The sequence below is a fragment of the Ogataea parapolymorpha genome, chromosome VII, assembly GCF_000187245.1.
Source record: "Ogataea parapolymorpha DL-1 chromosome VII, whole genome shotgun sequence".
Taxonomy (NCBI): domain Eukaryota; kingdom Fungi; phylum Ascomycota; class Pichiomycetes; order Pichiales; family Pichiaceae; genus Ogataea; species Ogataea parapolymorpha.
Genome location: NC_027860.1, coordinates 1,105,171 through 1,122,634, shown reverse-complemented (window position 1 = coordinate 1,122,634; position 17,464 = coordinate 1,105,171). Strand labels below are relative to the sequence as shown.

General features: G+C 44.8%; 11 protein-coding genes across 11 annotated transcripts; 6 read left to right on the top strand and 5 right to left on the bottom strand.

The window, feature by feature from the left end:
- Positions 1-265: 265 nt before the first annotated feature.
- Positions 266-997, top strand: HPODL_03023 (Mitochondrial peroxiredoxin PRX1; the record flags this gene model as incomplete). The annotated part of the gene is made up of 1 exon (XM_014077354.1): positions 266-997. One exon carries the CDS (start codon positions 266-268, stop codon positions 995-997), a length of 732 nt encoding a protein of 243 aa, XP_013932829.1.
- Positions 998-1,481: 484 nt separating this feature from the next.
- Positions 1,482-4,067, top strand: HPODL_03022 (putative transcription factor; the record flags this gene model as incomplete). Its single annotated transcript, XM_014077353.1, has 1 exon — positions 1,482-4,067. The coding sequence occupies one exon, from the start codon at positions 1,482-1,484 to the stop codon at positions 4,065-4,067; it is 2,586 nt and encodes an 861-aa protein (XP_013932828.1).
- Positions 4,068-4,111: 44 nt separating this feature from the next.
- Positions 4,112-5,221, bottom strand: HPODL_03021 (DNA repair protein rhp51; the record flags this gene model as incomplete). The annotated part of the gene is made up of 1 exon (XM_014077352.1): positions 4,112-5,221. One exon carries the CDS (start codon positions 5,219-5,221, stop codon positions 4,112-4,114), a length of 1,110 nt encoding a protein of 369 aa, XP_013932827.1.
- A 928-nt stretch (positions 5,222-6,149) lies between these two features.
- Positions 6,150-8,243, top strand: HPODL_03020 (PH and SEC7 domain-containing protein; the record flags this gene model as incomplete). Its single annotated transcript, XM_014077351.1, has 1 exon — positions 6,150-8,243. One exon carries the CDS (start codon positions 6,150-6,152, stop codon positions 8,241-8,243), a length of 2,094 nt encoding a protein of 697 aa, XP_013932826.1.
- A 115-nt stretch (positions 8,244-8,358) lies between these two features.
- On the top strand, positions 8,359-9,016 carry HPODL_03019 (Proteasome subunit beta type-3; the record flags this gene model as incomplete). Its single annotated transcript, XM_014077350.1, has 2 exons — positions 8,359-8,383; positions 8,424-9,016. The coding sequence occupies 2 exons, from the start codon at positions 8,359-8,361 to the stop codon at positions 9,014-9,016; spliced, it is 618 nt and encodes a 205-aa protein (XP_013932825.1).
- Positions 9,017-9,058: 42 nt separating this feature from the next.
- On the bottom strand, positions 9,059-9,419 carry HPODL_03018 (uncharacterized protein; the record flags this gene model as incomplete). Its single annotated transcript, XM_014077349.1, has 2 exons — positions 9,059-9,336; positions 9,386-9,419. 2 exons carry the CDS (start codon positions 9,417-9,419, stop codon positions 9,059-9,061), a joined length of 312 nt encoding a protein of 103 aa, XP_013932824.1.
- A 61-nt stretch (positions 9,420-9,480) lies between these two features.
- On the top strand, positions 9,481-10,758 carry HPODL_03017 (ER-Golgi vesicle-tethering protein p115; the record flags this gene model as incomplete). Its single annotated transcript, XM_014077348.1, has 1 exon — positions 9,481-10,758. The coding sequence occupies one exon, from the start codon at positions 9,481-9,483 to the stop codon at positions 10,756-10,758; it is 1,278 nt and encodes a 425-aa protein (XP_013932823.1).
- On the bottom strand, positions 10,755-11,302 carry HPODL_05359 (uncharacterized protein; the record flags this gene model as incomplete). The annotated part of the gene is made up of 2 exons (XM_014077347.1): positions 10,755-11,226; positions 11,259-11,302. The coding sequence occupies 2 exons, from the start codon at positions 11,300-11,302 to the stop codon at positions 10,755-10,757; spliced, it is 516 nt and encodes a 171-aa protein (XP_013932822.1).
- A 72-nt stretch (positions 11,303-11,374) lies between these two features.
- HPODL_03016 (hydrolase NIT2) lies at positions 11,375-12,241 on the bottom strand (the record flags this gene model as incomplete). Its single annotated transcript, XM_014077346.1, has 1 exon — positions 11,375-12,241. The coding sequence occupies one exon, from the start codon at positions 12,239-12,241 to the stop codon at positions 11,375-11,377; it is 867 nt and encodes a 288-aa protein (XP_013932821.1).
- A 78-nt stretch (positions 12,242-12,319) lies between these two features.
- On the top strand, positions 12,320-13,252 carry HPODL_03015 (uncharacterized protein; the record flags this gene model as incomplete). The annotated part of the gene is made up of 1 exon (XM_014077345.1): positions 12,320-13,252. The coding sequence occupies one exon, from the start codon at positions 12,320-12,322 to the stop codon at positions 13,250-13,252; it is 933 nt and encodes a 310-aa protein (XP_013932820.1).
- Positions 13,253-13,290: 38 nt separating this feature from the next.
- On the bottom strand, positions 13,291-17,367 carry HPODL_03014 (Phosphoribosylformylglycinamidine synthase; the record flags this gene model as incomplete). The annotated part of the gene is made up of 1 exon (XM_014077344.1): positions 13,291-17,367. The coding sequence occupies one exon, from the start codon at positions 17,365-17,367 to the stop codon at positions 13,291-13,293; it is 4,077 nt and encodes a 1,358-aa protein (XP_013932819.1).
- Between the last annotated feature and the right edge of the window lie 97 nt (positions 17,368-17,464).

The window sequence follows — 17,464 nt, the reverse complement described above, 5'->3', positions numbered from 1 at the left end:
AGAGGGCCGTGTCGAATGGTTGGGAGTCGTCTCGCAAAATTTTGGCTGCTTTGTTTTGCCTCCTCTGCCGCTATTGGGGTGCGAAATTGCCAACTGATGAGCCGAGAAACATCCGTGCACGCGTATGGTGAGAACACATGAAAAAAAAAAACAAATTCGACCTGGATTCGAGGAACTGACCCTGGTCACGTGAGATAGCGTAGTTGCTCTTCTAATCTTAAATACAGCCGAAACGTGGAAAAAAGTTCCAATCACTTCCAACGCCATGTTTTCCAGACAATTGCTGAGATTCACAACCAGAGCTACTCCAGCTTTCAAACGGTTCATTACTTTCGATGCTGCAAGCCAGCCAAGAATCAGAATTGGCTCTACTGTTCCAAATTTCACTGCTCCAACCACTCACGGTGACATCGACTTCCACCAATACATTGGTAACTCTTGGACCGTGTTGTTTTCCCACCCAGCTGACTTCACCCCTGTGTGTACTACTGAGTTGGGTGCATTTGCCAAATTGAAGCCAGAGTTCGATGCCAGAAACGTCAAACTCATTGGTCTGTCTGCTGAGGGTGTTGAGAAGCACAAGTCTTGGGTTAAGGACATTGAAGAGGTTGCTTTGGACAACAAGCCATTCTCCTACCCAATTATCGGTGATGAATCCAAGGAAGTTGCTTACTTGTTCGACATGGTTGACGAGGAAGGCTTCAAGAACTTGGGCAACGGCCCTGTGCAAACCATTAGATCTGTCTTCATCATCGACCCTGCTAAGAAGGTTAGACTGATCATGACCTATCCTGCTTCTTGCGGTAGAAACAGTGCTGAGGTTTTGAGAGTCATTGATGCTTTGCAAACTGGCGACAAGAATGGTGTCGTTACACCTATTGACTGGACTGTTGGTCAAGATGTGATCATCCCTCCTTCCGTTTCGAACGAGGCTGCTAAGGAGAAATTTGGTGACTTCAAGGAGGTTAAGCCATACCTGAGATTTACCAAGCTCTAAATGCGTATACAATATTCAATACATCGGTCCAGAACGAACGTAACTATACTATTCACCCGTACACCACAAAGCTGACGTAACCTGACATTTTTTGTACTTGTTCCCAATTGGTTTACTCCGTTCCGAGAATAGCTGACAATTTACCTGGCCATAACCCTAATTGTGTCCCACACCAAATATTATATATCCGGTAGAACCGGCCAATTAAAGTTACATAATTATCTAGCACAGTCTTAGCATTATAGGCTTACGTACATTTTGTGGGGGAAAAGTATCATTCTCGACGTAACTTGGTGTAAAGAAGCTTGAACATAAGACAGTTTTTTTTTTTAAAGACTTTGCTTACAACAATACCGTCGACTGTTCATCTGCTTCAGAGTGAATATTCCATTTCAAAACCTGTTCACGGTCATCTAGAGCTATAATTCGCTATTCATTGGTTTGTCGAATCTAGATTCGATGCGCGAAACCTGTTAATCAAATCATGTCCAATATTTCGATAAGTGGATCAGTCGACAGACCAGAGGTGCCGATGATCGCACCAAAAGTTGAAACCGACGACGAATCAGTGCTAGCCGACTCCCCATATGCTCCAAGACTGAAAAGAGCGTTTTCTTCAGCAGAAAGCGCGCGCAACCCGAAAAGGACCAAAGATGAGGAAAATTCACCCTCATCTTCCGGCCACGCCGCTGGCCACCGCCCAGTGACCTCATGTACTCACTGTCGCCAGCACAAGATCAAATGTAATGCTTCCGAACGTTTTCCTGTTCCTTGTTCCCGCTGTGAGCGCATGGACCTGAAATGCGAGATAGACCCCCAGTTCAGGCCCAAAAAAGGCTCTCAACTTCAGTCTCTTCGTAATGATGTGGACGAGCTGCGAAAGAAAATTGAGTTTCTGACGAAAAATGAATCACTGATCTCCAATGTGCTCCAGTCCTCAAACCCAGATCTTTTACAGGAACTGAAGGAAAAGAAACCAGTACAGAATTTCCAAACTTCGCATGCACCCCCTCCCGTCGAACAAAGTCAGGGCCCTCCAAGACCCGCAGTGACAGAGCTGAATCCCCTTCCTGTTTCCCAGACAAATTCAGTGAAGAGCAACGGCTCGGTATCCGAATTCATATTGGGTGACGTGAAAATCTCGTATGAAAAAGCCACAGAATTACATCAAAGGTTTATCGTTCACTATCTGCCTTATCTACCCATTATGATTTCAAACGATTGTGTTCAGCTGTACCAGCAATCACAACTTCTATTCTGGACTGTGATGCTCACTGCATGTCTTTCTGACCCTGAACCTTCTTTATACATTTCTTTGGCGTCTCTCATCAAACAGCTTGCCATCGAGACATGCTGGATCCAGACTCCCAGAAGTACTCACATTGTGCAGGCGCTTCTGATACTGGGAACCTGGCCATTACCTAACCAGAAAGTTTTGGATGACTGCTCCTACAGATTTGTTGGACTGGCGAAAAGTTTGTCACTTCAGCTGGGGTTGCACAGAGGCAAATTCATTAGCGAGTTCTCTAGAACCCAGGTGGCTCTCCCGGATGCGGAAAAATGGCGCACAAGAACATGGTTGGCCGTGTTTTTTGCTGACCAATTTTGGGCATCAAACCTGGGCCTCCCGTCCTCAATGCAGACAGATTTCCTACTCGAACAGGCCCGTATTGACCAGTCGCTCCCGAAGAATTTCCGATGCTTAATTTCGTTGGCTATATTCCAGGCAAAACTTGTGAATGTGATGGGATCGAGTGTGACAAGTCCTGACGGGCTCATGGACCCGCGCAACAGAGCAGGGGCTCTGGCAATCTTGGAAAGAGAGCTTGAACGGTTGGCGTACAAACTGCAAATCAATGATATCGTGGTAGAAAGCTACTATCTTTATGTCCAGCTGATGGTGTGCTGCTTCGCTTTTCTTCCAGAGACGCCCAGCGAAGATCAAACCAAATATGTCACGCAAGCTTACCTTTCGGCAACTAGAATTATTACAATCGTTTCAAAACTGACTGAGTCCAGACAACTCACCGAATATCCTATCTATGTGCGACAGTCGGTTTCCATGGCTGCTTTTGTATTATTCAGACTCCATTTGACACCATATTTATTACCAAAGTACATCGACTCCGCCAGACAATCAATCGTCACCGTCCACCGCCTGTTCCGTAATATGCTCGCTGCTTGGAAGGATGTTGAGAATGATATCAGCCGAACTGCCACCGTGCTCGAAAAACTCAATTTCGTCATCATCACACACCCTGAGCTTTTCACAGATACAGATGGTATCATCGCAAGAATGCGGTCGCACTTAACAGGCTCGTTGTTCTACGATCTGGTTTGGTGTATCCATGAGGCAAGAAGAAGATTGATCGCTGAACAAAACTCGCCCGTCAAGGAAACCAAACCGAAGAGCAGTCGCAAAGTACTCCCATTGCCTTTTTACAACCAGATCACGAAAGACGACTTTAGAGCAATTACCACCACAACACCAAATGGAACAACGGTCACTACACTGGTGCCTACTCACCAAGCGATATCGAATGCGCGGGCGAACGCATCTGCTGCTGGACTGTCAGACCCTACCGAAATCAATGGGATTCCTCTTGCGATGCTCGAGGCCACTGGCTCTCTACCTGAAAAAAGCAAGCACACTGGAAATGGCACGCATTCTGATTCAATGGACCCTCCAAAAGTTCAACTACATAACAAGATGGCCACGAAGGCGCGGAAGAGGAGCAAAAGTACAAATGCTGTTAGTGTCCCAGCAAGACCTATTGCCCCAGCGCCTCCTAGAACACCTTCTGGAACTCCTCTTCCGATAGAACAGTCGCTCTTTGGCCCTCCTGTAGATGCCCCAATGATGTCCCAAATGCCACCACAGGTAGTGTCGCAAACACCCTCCGCTTCCAACTCCAGAAGCAACTCGAATGAGCAATCGCCAAACTCCGATGCGCTAACCAACAATCTATTCATTGACTCCATATTTCAACAACAAGGCGGTGCGAACTGGATGGACAACACGGATGATTTCTTGGGCTGGTTTGACATAAATATGGCTCCTGAATTTTAATGTAAGTACGTTCATAATAGCTAATAGGTATATTCTTAACAGTTTTATTCATCTTCCGCGGCCTCAGTCTCGTCTGAAGGATCGATGACTCCGCCCTGGCCCAATGCAAACACAGTCTCGCTCTCTGCCAAACATGGACTATCGTAAATCTTGCAAATTCTGTTTGCACCCTTCGCTTTTTTGAAGTACAATCTTGTTGTCGAGGAATGGGCGACAATATTTCCCCCGATAGGCTTTTTTGGATCTGGATTAAAGATCGCTCCTCCGTCAACTTGCGCAACAACTTGGTTTGTGATCACCACGGCGATACCAAATTCGTCGGCGAGTCTCTGAAGCGTACGCATAAACTTGGCAACGTGCATCTGTCTGGCACTTAATTCTCCTCTTCCACTATAATCGGTTCTGTAAAGCGCCATTATAGAGTCCACAATCAATAAAGAGAAGCGCGACTCGGTCATCATGCTGGCAGCCTGGTGCAACAACTGCAATTGGTGGTCTGCGTTGTAAGCCCTTGCATAGGCGACATTATCTAAGGTCTCATTCTCGTCAAGTCCGAACCGTCTAGCTATGGCAACCAGTCGAATAGGTCTAAAAGTGCCTTCAGTGTCAATGTACAAACATTTTCCCTCTCCTCCTCCATTATCAATAGGAAGTTGGCAAGTAACGGCAAGCGTGTGGCAAAGCTGCGACTTTCCAGTTCTAAACTCTCCGAATACCTCTGTGATAGCTCCTGTCTCAATACCACCCCCCAAAAGGGTATCCAACTGTTTCGAACCTGTCGTCAAACAAATCAGCTCTGATCTTCTTTGATGAAACTCTGTTGCGGTAGTGAACCCAAGTGGCACTAGCTTCGACGCTTCCATGAGCAGTTTGTCTGCCTTTTGCTCAGAAATTCCTTTGACGGTAACGATGTGTCGCTTGGGAGTATACGCGATGGATTCCACAGTGTGAAAACCCGCCTCTTTCAACTTCTTGATATCTTGGGGCGTGATCCCATTGCCAACTAGTTGCTGGATCGGGACGGGCCCAGCAGAGTAGTCTTCATCGTCTTCGGCGACCATGCTCTCATGGTATCCCGTGGCCAGCTCTTGTTCGCCAATGCTACTTTGCTGCTCGTTGGACATGGTGTGATTAACTTCAGCGACTTGGGTCATTGCTAACTTAATTTTTACCCCCAGCGAAAAATAAACAACGCGAAAAATGCACAATCGGCGATCGGCGCGTCGATAAAATTTCAAAAAGTCGATCCACCAGCGGAACTATGCGTGCTCACACAAGTAATCCAAACGGTAGATGCCGCAAACGATAGAATACTGGAAACATAGCTTATGTCATATATAGGGGATGCAGGCCTAAACAGGGTTCTAAGAGAAAACCGTGCTAGTCAATTCTACAACCGCATTGTTATAACACAGAAGCCAGCTTTGAGCAAAACAGTTTCTAGTTGAGCTACGCATGGCCTCTGTCTTCAAGTCTAAGTTGATGCTATGCCAATAATATTGAGGCGAGTCATTTTTATAGTCATGCTCACGATCTATGCATGAATCCAAGTTTGTTTGTCTGTACAATAAAACATTATAATCACAATCTATAGGCATTGTACAATAGGAAATTTTTCTCAATGTCGCTGTGATCTTAGGATTTGTGCAGTTTTCGCGTTGCCAAATTACGCGCAGATTTTACTTCACTCGTCAAAGAATTTAACAGCCAATAGCCCTGAAGGAACATAAAGATGCTGATTTAAGGGCTTTTAGCTACTCGCATGTATAGCTATGATCTGGCAATATCTTCGCTGATTCAAAAAAAGCGATTATCCGCGTAACTGCTTATTACTGTATAAACCCCTGTCGACGTAATAATGCTGCTTATTTATCTCGATCTGGTAATTGCAGGGCCTTCCCCGTTCAGCACTCTCTTCGTAAGCGTTGTTGGTCTGCATTTACCTTGCATTAGCAATATCTAACACAGGTAATCGATGCAGGCAGTTACGTCCAAGAAGGGAAATACCAGAGTGAAATTCAAGATTTGAACCCATCGTGTGCCCTTCTCCTTTTTCAACTTCTCTTTCGTTTTCCGACAGTTATGAGTGAAGACTGTGAGATTGTGAGACAGGAGCTTAACAATTTGCCACCGAAAAACGCTACGGGGCTTGCACACGAGTTTCAGGGAAGTAAGCAAAGCACTGATCAGCTCAATACCAAAAAAATCGATCCTTTGTTGATTTCCAGGTTACGGGATCCATCTTGTTCTCTTAATATCATTTTGACCAAAAACAAATTGCTAGGCACTGCTTCTGATGAAAGACTTGCGGAACTGTATGATGTTGCCAAAGAGCTTTTTGAGCTAAGTTACCACAGAATTCAAGAGAAACACTACCTTGCGTATCTCGGGGGAGGTTTTAGAGACCAGGACGAGTCAGAGACGGATATCGACATTGTTCGATGTTTCTACATGAGCATGTTCACATGGAATCCAGACTTATTGGACTCTTTACGAGTCTTGTGCCGTAAACTATTTTTCAAAGGTGAGTCGCAATTCATTGACAAGATACTTGACTCTTTTGCTGATAGTTGGTTTTACAATGCAAGCAGCGTGAAGCCGAAAAAATTATACGGGAACTCGAATGGAGTGTACTTGACTGCCTATTCCTTAGTCCTGTCGAACACTGATCTCCATACCGAGGAAATTGCAAAAACAAAGAAGATCAGCCGCTCTAAGTTCGTCAAAAACACCTTCGAAGCATTACAACAAAACCAAATTCCGATTGAAGATATTGATGGGTTGCGCTATGAGCTCAAGAAGTTCTACGAAAGAATTTCAGAGCGGAAGTTAAGTTTATTTGAACCTTCAAATTCGCACTCCAGAACCGACTCCATTGCTTCCCATGATACAGAATTCACAATTTTCCAAAATAGATCGTCACAAAGTGATCAGACTTCTGTCTATATTTCTGATACAGATAAAACTACTCCAGCAAGCTCAGAGAATGCTACAAAGTCATTTGGTTTTGCAAAAGTGATTATGATGGAGAACAATTTGAAGAATAAGACCAGTGACAACAAGAAGCTTTCGTTTGGCTCCAACTCGCAACACTTGGATGAAAACTTTGAGCCTCTGAAAGATGAGCAAACACTGGGGTCTGGTCCGAGAGGCAATTATAATATGGAGAACGACGACCTACAATTAGAGCTCGTAGGGCCACCTTGGACTAAGGAAGGTATCCAAAGTGTTATTCTACCAGAGAAACTTCTAAATAGCTATACTGGAATGCTTTCTTTGTCGGCATTCAAGCCCGCTTGGAAAAGCCTTTTTGTCGTCATTTTTGAAGGGGAGCTGAAGTTTTTTAGATTTGATCAGTCTGGTTCAAATGCTGGGAACTTCGGTGATGGTCAATGGTGGAAGTTTGCAACCTGTGTGAACACAATCAACCTCTGCTCTTGTTTTGCTCAAGTTGTTGACAGAAAGTCCCGTGTTTATACGTCGATGATCAAACGGCATGGAAATGCTCGCAGAAGAACTGGGCTTGAAACTTACTGGAACTTGAATATACCTGTACCAGATATAGTTACGAGTGCTGATCACTGCCATGGTTACTACAGTGCTTATTTCTGCGCTGGGACCCCGGAGACTGCTCAGGAGTTTGTTGATACATGCAATTTTTGGGCAGCAAGGTCGACTTCTATCCCTCCAGCAGAAACTCTGTCGTCCTTAGATTTTGGTTGGTCCGAGAAGACATTGTCAGTTTTAAGGGCAAACAACATACGTGAAAGCGAGGAGCACCTTTCTAGATTCAAGATTGCAAGCTGGATACCCATCACTAATGGTCTTGTGCCAACCAACCTTGAAATGTCGGAACAACTTGCAAAAGTTGAGACTCACTATAAGGAATTACGTTTGGCTTTAAAACAGCAAAAAGAAATGGAAAGACTGATTCCGCAGCTAGACTCGTTGACTGCAAAAAACGTGGGGACGATCAGTATACTGTCTAAAGTTTTCCACGGGTCAGATAAGGTAGACAAGCATTTGGTGACGAGAAATGTAAGTGTGATGAGAGCTAATTATGTGAACAAACGCAATTACCTTGATAACGAGCTTCTCAGATTCAAATGCTATACAGATATTCTCGAGAAGGCCATCACATTACGACACAAAATGTTTAATGACCAAATTGTATAATGCTATTGTAGTGATAGGGAGCGACTTAATTTTTTTAATTGGATCGACGCGACTTTTTTCAAATCTTCTGGTGGCGAAATAAACTGTAAAACATCGAGAATAAGTTATACCAGACATGTCTGATCCTTCGTCGATAAATGGTAAGTGTGGAATGGACAAGGTAAATAGCTAACCGATTAGGTGGCACTGCTGTGGCCATGGTGGGCAAAGATTGTGTTGCAATTGCCTGTGATCTTAGACTTGGTAACCAATCATTGGGAGTCGCCAACAACTTTGAGAAGATCTTTCAGCTGGGTCATGTCTTCTTAGGACTTACAGGGTTGGCAACAGATGTGACCACTGTGTATGAGAACTTCAGAATGAAAACCAATTTGTATAAAATGAGAGAAGAAAGAGAAATCGAACCAGAAAGCTTCGCTAACCTTGTGTCATCATCCTTATATGAGCGTCGATTTGGCCCATGGTTCGTGGGGCCTTTGGTGGCAGGAATAAATTCCAAAACTGGCAAGCCATTCATCTGTGGGTTTGACTTCATTGGATGCATAGATTACGCTAAAGATTTCGTTGTTTCGGGCACTGCAACTGACCAGCTTTACGGAATGTGCGAGTCGCTATACGAGCCAGATCTCGAACCAGAAGACTTGTTCGAAACAATCTCACAAGCTCTGTTAAACGCTGCCGATAGAGATGCTCTTTCCGGATGGGGAGCTGTGGTGTACGTGATCACGAAAGACAAGGTGATCAAAAGGTATCTTAAATCGAGACAGGATTAATAAAGATGGAGTAGATGGTATGAACTATATGTACAAGTTCCGCTAGTGACCAGCTTTGGTCTTCTTCTCGTATTCAATCTCAATAACTTTCTTGAGATATGCGTTCTTACCGTACTCTTCTTCTTCGAGTTTCTTCTTCTTCATCTCAAACTCTTTTGCCTTCTTGCGCTTTTCCTTTATCTTTTCTCGCTCAGATGCAAGGCGGCTTTCATGCAAACAGTTGGTCAAGTCTTGTTTAACGATATTACATTTCCCAAAGGCCTTCTCCAAGAAACTCGTTCTATGACATTCTTCTAGAGCGTCTATCAAGTCTTCGCATTCTTGCAAGTTAGTTCCATGAATCAAACCCCACAAAGGCATTATACTAACTCATAAAATGCTCTCTATCCAGCACAGGATGCATTATGATCTTATTATTTCTTTCTTAAGAAAAAATGACTTTCTAATATTAATTTAAAATAACCATGTCTAATCAACAGACGGAGGAGGAGGTCTTTGAATTTTTGAATTCATTGCCTGAAAACAATGGCCAACCAAACAAGGAGTCTGAAAAGACGGATGAAGATATTCTGGATTTTCTGGACGAACTAGAGGCCAAGGAAAAAAGCAAGACGCCCAAGACGAAACAAGAACATAAGAAGACAGAAACAATACTGGAATACAGGCAAGAAACAAAACCTGATGAGACATCCGAAAAAAAGCCTCAGATGAAGCCTGTACAATTCAAGGAAACTACCGAACAAGTGCCAACTGAACATGCGCCGACTGAAGAGGTGAGTGACCCAATTACTTCGTTTTCATCGTGGTGGTCCAAAGAAGGCAGTGCGAAAGTGACGTCCCAATTTTCCTCTCTTTGGGGCACGGCAGAGTCTGCTATCAATTATGCTAGGGAGCAGAAGTTGGAGGACAACTTGAAAAAAGCATTCCAGGATATTGGCATCACAGGGGTGTTAGAGGGTGATCGTGAATTGACTGATGACGAAAAACAGAAACTTCTGAAATTGCCTGATACCAAGCAGGCATTGAATTCTTTGAACAAGGGATTCAATTTGCTGTCTTCTCAACTGACTTCAGCGCTCGAAAAAATCCAGCTTGATATTGATGCCAATAAAGACGAGATATTGGACATCAAGTTAGTTCACGACCTCAAAAATTACAAGAGCCTCCCGAAATATGTGAAGAGTAACTTTGAAACTGTCATGAGGGCACAAGTTGACGGCGACATTCAGGTGAGAATTGCGGAAAGTGGCATTCTATCTTCGTCAGCAGAGACCTCAGATCAATCCAAAAGTCTAGGTTTGTTTGCCGGTAAGTTATCCGACGGCGAAAAACTCATTCATGCAAATATCGAGAGTGTCATCAAAGCGAACGCTAGCAAGGAAGATACAGAGGCTACAGAAATTAGGAAGTCCGATATATATATTGGCTTGCTAGCTATATCAATAAGCAAGGAGGACACACCGGCAGAAGAATCTGAGATAGTGACTATTGACGAATACCAACCATCATCGTTTTCATTTACGTCAATTCTGGTGGATCAGACTCACGACATCACCATAGTCAACAGATCGCAACCGTTTCCTCTTAAATGGTGTAATTGGCTGGACGGGAAATACGCAGAGGGCGAAGCAAGTGAAGAAGTCGATCCTAGCGAGTGGGTGGCCGATTGGATCAACCGAGGGCTAGATATGATGTTTGGAGTACTCGCGCAAACGTACATAATCAAACGGATGGGGTATTAGAGGCCCTCTTCGTTCTTGTCGTAATTTTTCAATATCTTGAGCAGTTCAGATTCTTCAGAGGCTATTAATTGATGGTCCCAGTCCACAACAAGCGGCGGCTGGAACAAATGTTTTTCCACCAACTCGTCCATGCTTTTTGATTCTAATTCTTTCAATTCTGTGGAATCAGTGGACTGTAAGTCAATCACGTGGTCATTGGCTGATCCAATCGATGGAAAAGCCGCTTTAAATGCCTTTTTGCACTGCGGGTTCATAGAGAGCGTATCTTTGATGAATTTGAGCTGGTCAAGTGTAGGAAAACGTTCGGCAACGTCTATCTGGTAGTTATAACGCAAGCCTTTCGATCCGAATAGCATTTGAGTAAGTTTAGATTGCGATTTGCTGGACTCACTGATCCGAGACTTATTTGTTGAATGTTGCTGTAATATACCCAGCAACTTGACTGAGCTGGCAATTTTCGGTGAATGGCTACAAATTAGTCACATAATGAGTAAACTTACAATATGGTAATGGTCCCTTGGAGATTTTGAAGACTTTTCAACATAGACATGGTAGGATATAGCGTTATTTGTTGCTACCTTTTTTTATTTTTTTAAGATTACATAATTGTACTATCTTAGACTTTGTAGCCGAAGACATCCGGTCTTCTCTGGCTCCAAAGAGGCATATTTTTCCTGATGACCTCCAGCTTACCAAGATCGATATCGGCGATGCAGATGTCCTCTACATCGTCAATATCTGTGCACTGAGCAAGAATAGTTCCTGAAGGATCGATAATACAAGTGTGGCCGTAAGACTCTCTATTAGTCACCGTTCCGTCCTCAACCTTGTGTTTTCCCTTTTGTGCAGGCATCACAACATAGCATTGAGTAAAAATGGCGGTTGATTGAGCCAGGATCTGGAAATGAGGGCCTGTTTTCATTGTCCAAGCAGAGGGATAAGTTAAAACTTGGGCTCCTTCACTTCTCAATCTCAAGGCCAGCTCGGGAAAACGTAGATCATAGCAGATCCCTAATCCAACGTTGCCAATTGCGGTTGGGAACGGTTTAAGAACTTTCGATCCTGGTTCAACGGATTGCGACTCTTTCAAAATCGGCCCGTTCTTAATGTCCACATCGAAAAGATGGATTTTCTGATATCTCTGAACAATTTCACCTGCTTCATTGAACCATATCAGGGTATTCTTAACACGGTCAGAAGTCTCAGAAGGCTCATGAATACCCACTGAAACAGAAAGGGAATTCCCGGCAGCGTGAAGTTCTTGCAGCTTTTTTTGAATGGCCAGCACAAAAGGCGACTCTGAGACGGACTTCACAATCTCTTTACTTTGTTGCGCATTCCGTGCAATATAATCTGATGCTTCTGGTAAAAATAAAACCTTACATTTCAGGCTTGCAGCCTTTGTAATCAGATTGATCGCAGCAGTAGCGTTGTCTTTCAAAACATTGGAAGCACAAAGTTGTCCAGCGGCGACAAGGACCATTTCTTATCTTTTAAGTTTTTGAAGATCGTGCACAGCCGGGGGAAAAATAAATTTGACCTGAAAAAAAACTTCCTTAGGATGACTTCTTCCATTACACTTTGTATACCATCGTCATGCATTTCACGCCGCAGCTGTAAAAACTTGGAACAGGCTACGTTTACTGCCTATCAAATAGCCAGAGCAGCTTGCACTTACAACGTCGGGGAGATAGTTATTCTTGATGTGCCAGAAAACATAGAAGCTGTAGAATCGAATAAGACCAAGTTTGAGGAGAAGGGTACTTCCGCAAGCGACTCATCTAGGCTTCTTGCTGCTCTTCTTCAATTCTTCACGACACCTCCATATCTGGTGAAAACCGTGTTTCAAGCCTCCGTGATAGAATACTTCAAGATAGCCAAAAAGCTGCCTTTGATTTCCACCCTTCCATACATGCAAAACGACGCTGCTTCTTGTTTCAGAGAAGGTATCTCGATTCCGAAAAAATCAGTGGTAAAGAAAAATGCTGAAGGTAAGGTGTTGAAAAAGAAAAAGCCCACCACTACCAAGTTCGTCAACATAGGAGAGCGCAAAATGCTGGAACTCGAGAAGGAAATTCCTATCAATACAAGAGTCACTGTGAACACGAAGACCAAAAGAGTGGTATCCCCAGACGATGCTTATGGGAAAGCAGGTGCTTTAAAGACTTTCGGATACCACGTTCGGGTGGCCACAAAGTTTAGTAGCTTATTCACTGAGCCAGGATACACCGAGGGATATGATAGATGCATATATGTGAGCAGTGGCGATTACTTTTCTAATGATCAGCCTGCAACTGGACTCCCGAGCTACCAGAAAGAAACAGACAAAAGGCTTTTGCTGGTTGTGGCTAAATGGAACGACATTAATAAAGCATTCAAATCTGAATCCATTGAAGGGGTGGCTGAGCCCCAACAAATGATGGACTGTATACTAGAAATTCCACTGGGCACAAGAATTGAGGATGGAGTTCTTATTTCGCTGGCCATGTTATAGTGTCTTCAATTCTCAATATTGCATTATCTATACATTAGCTATTCATTACTGGCAACCCATCTTCTGGCGTTCCTAAAGATTCTGATCCAAGGTCCATAACCACCCCAGTTGGCAGCTTCAGATGCTGGATAGTATGAGTTTGCCTCTAGTCTGCAAACTCTTTCGGGATGAGGCATCATGGCCAAAACTCTGCCGTTTGGAGTGCGGACACCAGTAATTCCGTTCGGCGAACCGTTTGGATTGAACGGATACTTCTCTGTAGGAAGACCATAGTTATCGACATATCTTGCAGCGACCAATCCCTGATCGACAAATTTCCCAAGGTTGGCTTCTGCATTACCAAAATGAGCTCGTCCCTCCCCGTGAGCAACGGCGATTGGAATTCTCGATCCACGCATGCCGTCGAAAAATATGAGCGGGTTCTCAGTGTTCTCTTCTATAATCTCAATGGTACAAACTCTTGCTTCGTACTGCTCAGACTTGTTTCTTTCAAAAGACGGCCAGTACTCGGTACCTGGAATTAATTCCTTTATCTTGGACAAGAATTGACAACCGTTACACGCACCGAAAGCAAAAGTGTCTGTTCTTTCCTGGAAAAACTTGTAGAACTCGGCTCTGGCACGATCGTTGTAGAGGACAGATGTAGCCCAACCGTTACCAGCTCCCAGGACATCACCGTAAGAGAATCCTCCACAAGCAGCAATACCAACAAAGCTGTCCAAGGTGATTTTTCCGGAAATGATATCGGTCATGTGGACATCAATGGAGTCGAAGCCGGCCTGTTGGAAACACCAGGCCATCTCTTGTTGACCGTTGACACCCTGTTCTCTCAAAATGGCCACTTTAGGGCGGTTGGTCAAGGATGAAAGCATGAGATCGTCCGATGGATCAAAAGTTAGCTTATAAGTAAGGCCTGGGTCCTGGTTGTCGAGGATCGACTGAAACTCCTGGTCGGCAGTTTGTGGATTGTCTCTCAGTCTTTGCATGTGATACGAAGTCAAAGACCATGTTTGTTGCAGTGAGCCTCTGGATTTCTTTAGGACAGTCGATCCATTGTAAATCACGTTGATTTGCTGCTCAGCATCAAAAATAGGTTTTCCAACGATGGACACGGTCGACTCTGGAACACCGGTAGAGGCAAGAATCTGCACAAAGTCCGCATAATCTTCGCTTTTGATTTGGAAAACAGCTCCAAGTTCCTCGTTGAAGAGAGAGGTAAACATGTCTCTCTTAGGGTCAGCAATATCGATTTCCAAGCCGCATCTGGCAGCAAAGGCCATTTCCAATAAGGTAACGATTAAACCGCCGTCGGACTTGTCGTGGTAGGCAAGAACCTCAAACTTTTTGTGCAGGACCAAGAGTGCACGGATAAAGTTTTTCAAAAGACGAGCATCATGAACTGACGGACACGAGTCACCAACTTGGTTATAAACCTGGGCCAAAGCAGACCCACCGAGCGAGGCCGTTGTTAAAGCAGCCAGGTCAACTTGCACAAGCACAGAGTTGTCGACCCTTTGCAACACAGGCGTCCACGTGTTGGAAGTGTTCTCCACACCGCCAAATGCAGTGATGATCAACGACATAGGTGCAACCACTTCTTTCTTATCCCAAGACATCTTCATTGACATGGAGTCTTTACCCACTGGAATGGACACGCCGAGTTCCGGACAGAGTTCCAATCCGATGGCTTGAACGGCTTCGTACAGTGCAGCGCCTTCTCCAGGATGACTTGCAGGCGCCATCCAGTTAGCCGAAAGCTTGACGAAATCAAGATCCTTGATGTCTGCAGCGAGAAGGTTCAGAAGAGACTCTGCAACACACATCTTGGCCGAAGCAGCAGCAGAAATTAGAGCCAAGGTAGGCTTTTCGCCCATTGCTAGAGCCTCACCCGTAGACACCACCTCGTCTCCAAGGGAGGTGGCCGTAACACCAACGTCGGCCACAGGTACCTGCCATGGGCCGACGAACTGGTCTCTGTCAACCAAACCAGTAACCGTTCTGTCACCAATGGTTATTAGGAACGACTTGGACCCCACCGAAGGCAGCTGCAACACTCTGCTTAATGCCTCATCGAGAGAGGTATCCGGGGCAATGGACACGGGCTCGAGCTTTGGTGTCTTGGAAACATCTTCACGAGACATCTTCGGAGGCTTACCAAACAGCAGACTCATGTCCAAATCGATAGGGGTAGTTCCCAGTAGCCTGTCTGTCAAAACCAGTCTCTTCTCGTTGGTTGCAACACCAACAACGGAGTACGGACATCTCTCTCTCTCGCAAATCTTTTTGAACAATTGCAAATCCTGCTGGCCAACCCCCAAGACAAATCTCTCCTGCGATTCGTTACACCAGATCTCTAGAGGAGACATTCCTGGTTCCAGAGAGAGGATTTCTCTGAGCTCAAACTTGGCACCAAGGTCATTGTCGTGAACCAGCTCAGGCAGGGCATTCGACAGCCCTCCTGCTCCCACGTCGTGGATACACTGAATAGGAGAGTTGGAGCCAAAAGCATTACATGCGTCGATAACCTGCTGTGCTCTTCTTTGCATCTCTGGGTTGCCTCTCTGGACCGACGCAAAGTCCAAATCTGCCGTGCCCTCGCCAGATGCGACCGATGAAGCGGCACCTCCACCCAAACCAATAAGCATGGACTGACCTCCAAGAACTATAATGGCAGAGCCTGGAGTGATCTTGTGCTCTGATTTCAATGCCAACTCTGGTCTCACAGCCCCCATACCTCCGGCGATCATGATAGGCTTATGGAACCCGCGAATCTCCTCCTTGTTGTCACCATTGACAACTTTCGTGGTCAAGGTTCTAAAGTACCCGTTGATACAAGGTCTTCCAAACTCGTTGTTGAAGGCAGCAGATCCCAACGGTGCCTCGATCATAATGTCAAAAGACGACGCGATGTGTCCAGGCTTTCCCACGTCGAGCTCCCACGGTTGGCGAAGAGTCGGAATAATTAGATCGGACACTGAAAATCCAGAAAGTCCGCATTTCGACTTAGAACCTCTGCCGACTGCAGCTTCGTCTCTGATCTCACCACCAGAGCCAGTGGCAGCACCCGGGAAAGGTGACACTGCTGTAGGGTGGTTGTGAGTCTCCACCTTGATGAGAGTGTGAACAGTCTCCTTCTTTGAGCTCCACTTGTATCCTGTGGACGCATCTGGGGCGTAAAAGTAAGCCTCCGGTCCTTGGAAAATTGCCGCGTTATCGCTGTAAGCACTAACAGTATATTTGGGATTCAGCTTGTGGGTGTTTCTGATCATCTGGAACAGAGACATGTCTTTCTTCTGTCCATCGATCTGCCAGTCAGCATTAAAAATCTTATGTCTGCAATGTTCCGAGTTAACCTGAGCGAACATGAACAACTCAACATCAGTTGGGTTTCTTCCCAGGATGTCCTTAAAAGCATTCATCAGATATTCAATCTCGCCGTCATCAAGAGCCAGTCCAAGCTCCTTATTAGCGGAAAGCAGATTATCCTTGGAAGAAATCAAATCCACGTACTTTAGTGGTTTCGGTTCATGCTCCATGAAAAGATCGTCGTACACCGGCACCTTTTCATTGATGTAAAGGGACTGCGTCATTCTGTCATAAATGGAACTCAAACAGGCATACTTGTCGCTCGCAAAATACTGCAATATTGGAAAGCCCGGTCTCATCTGTAAAAGAATAGCCATACCTCTTTCAACTCTGTCGATTTTGTCACCCAGACCGCAGACTTCAACGATATTGGTGGCTTTGGAGGACCACGAAGAAATGGTTCCCGGTCTCGGGAGAATTCTTATAAGGTACAAATCAGAGTTCTCGTCTTGCGATAGCAGCGAACTGAAAGCTTCTCCTTTGTCAGTCACTTGAACTAGCTTACTCAGCTTAGAGTCGAGTGGGTCGTTGAGGTCGAGCTCATTGTCATATTTCAGCAATGTCGCCAGCTTTTCAAAAGAAGTAGGATCAAGATCCTCTTTGCAATGGATATAGTGAATCTGACACGACTTGACACTCATCACAACGGACGAGTTCACCAGTGTGTTAATATTATTCACCAAAGTGGCCACTCTAAAGCTCGACAGGGCCTGAGGTCCTGGCAAGATGACCATTTTCGGATGAGCCATTGTACGTGTCTGAAATTTAAATTAAATTAAATTAAATTAACAGTACTTTTTTAATGATTTTTTTTTGACTCGGACGAAAACGTCGATCGGCCCAAAC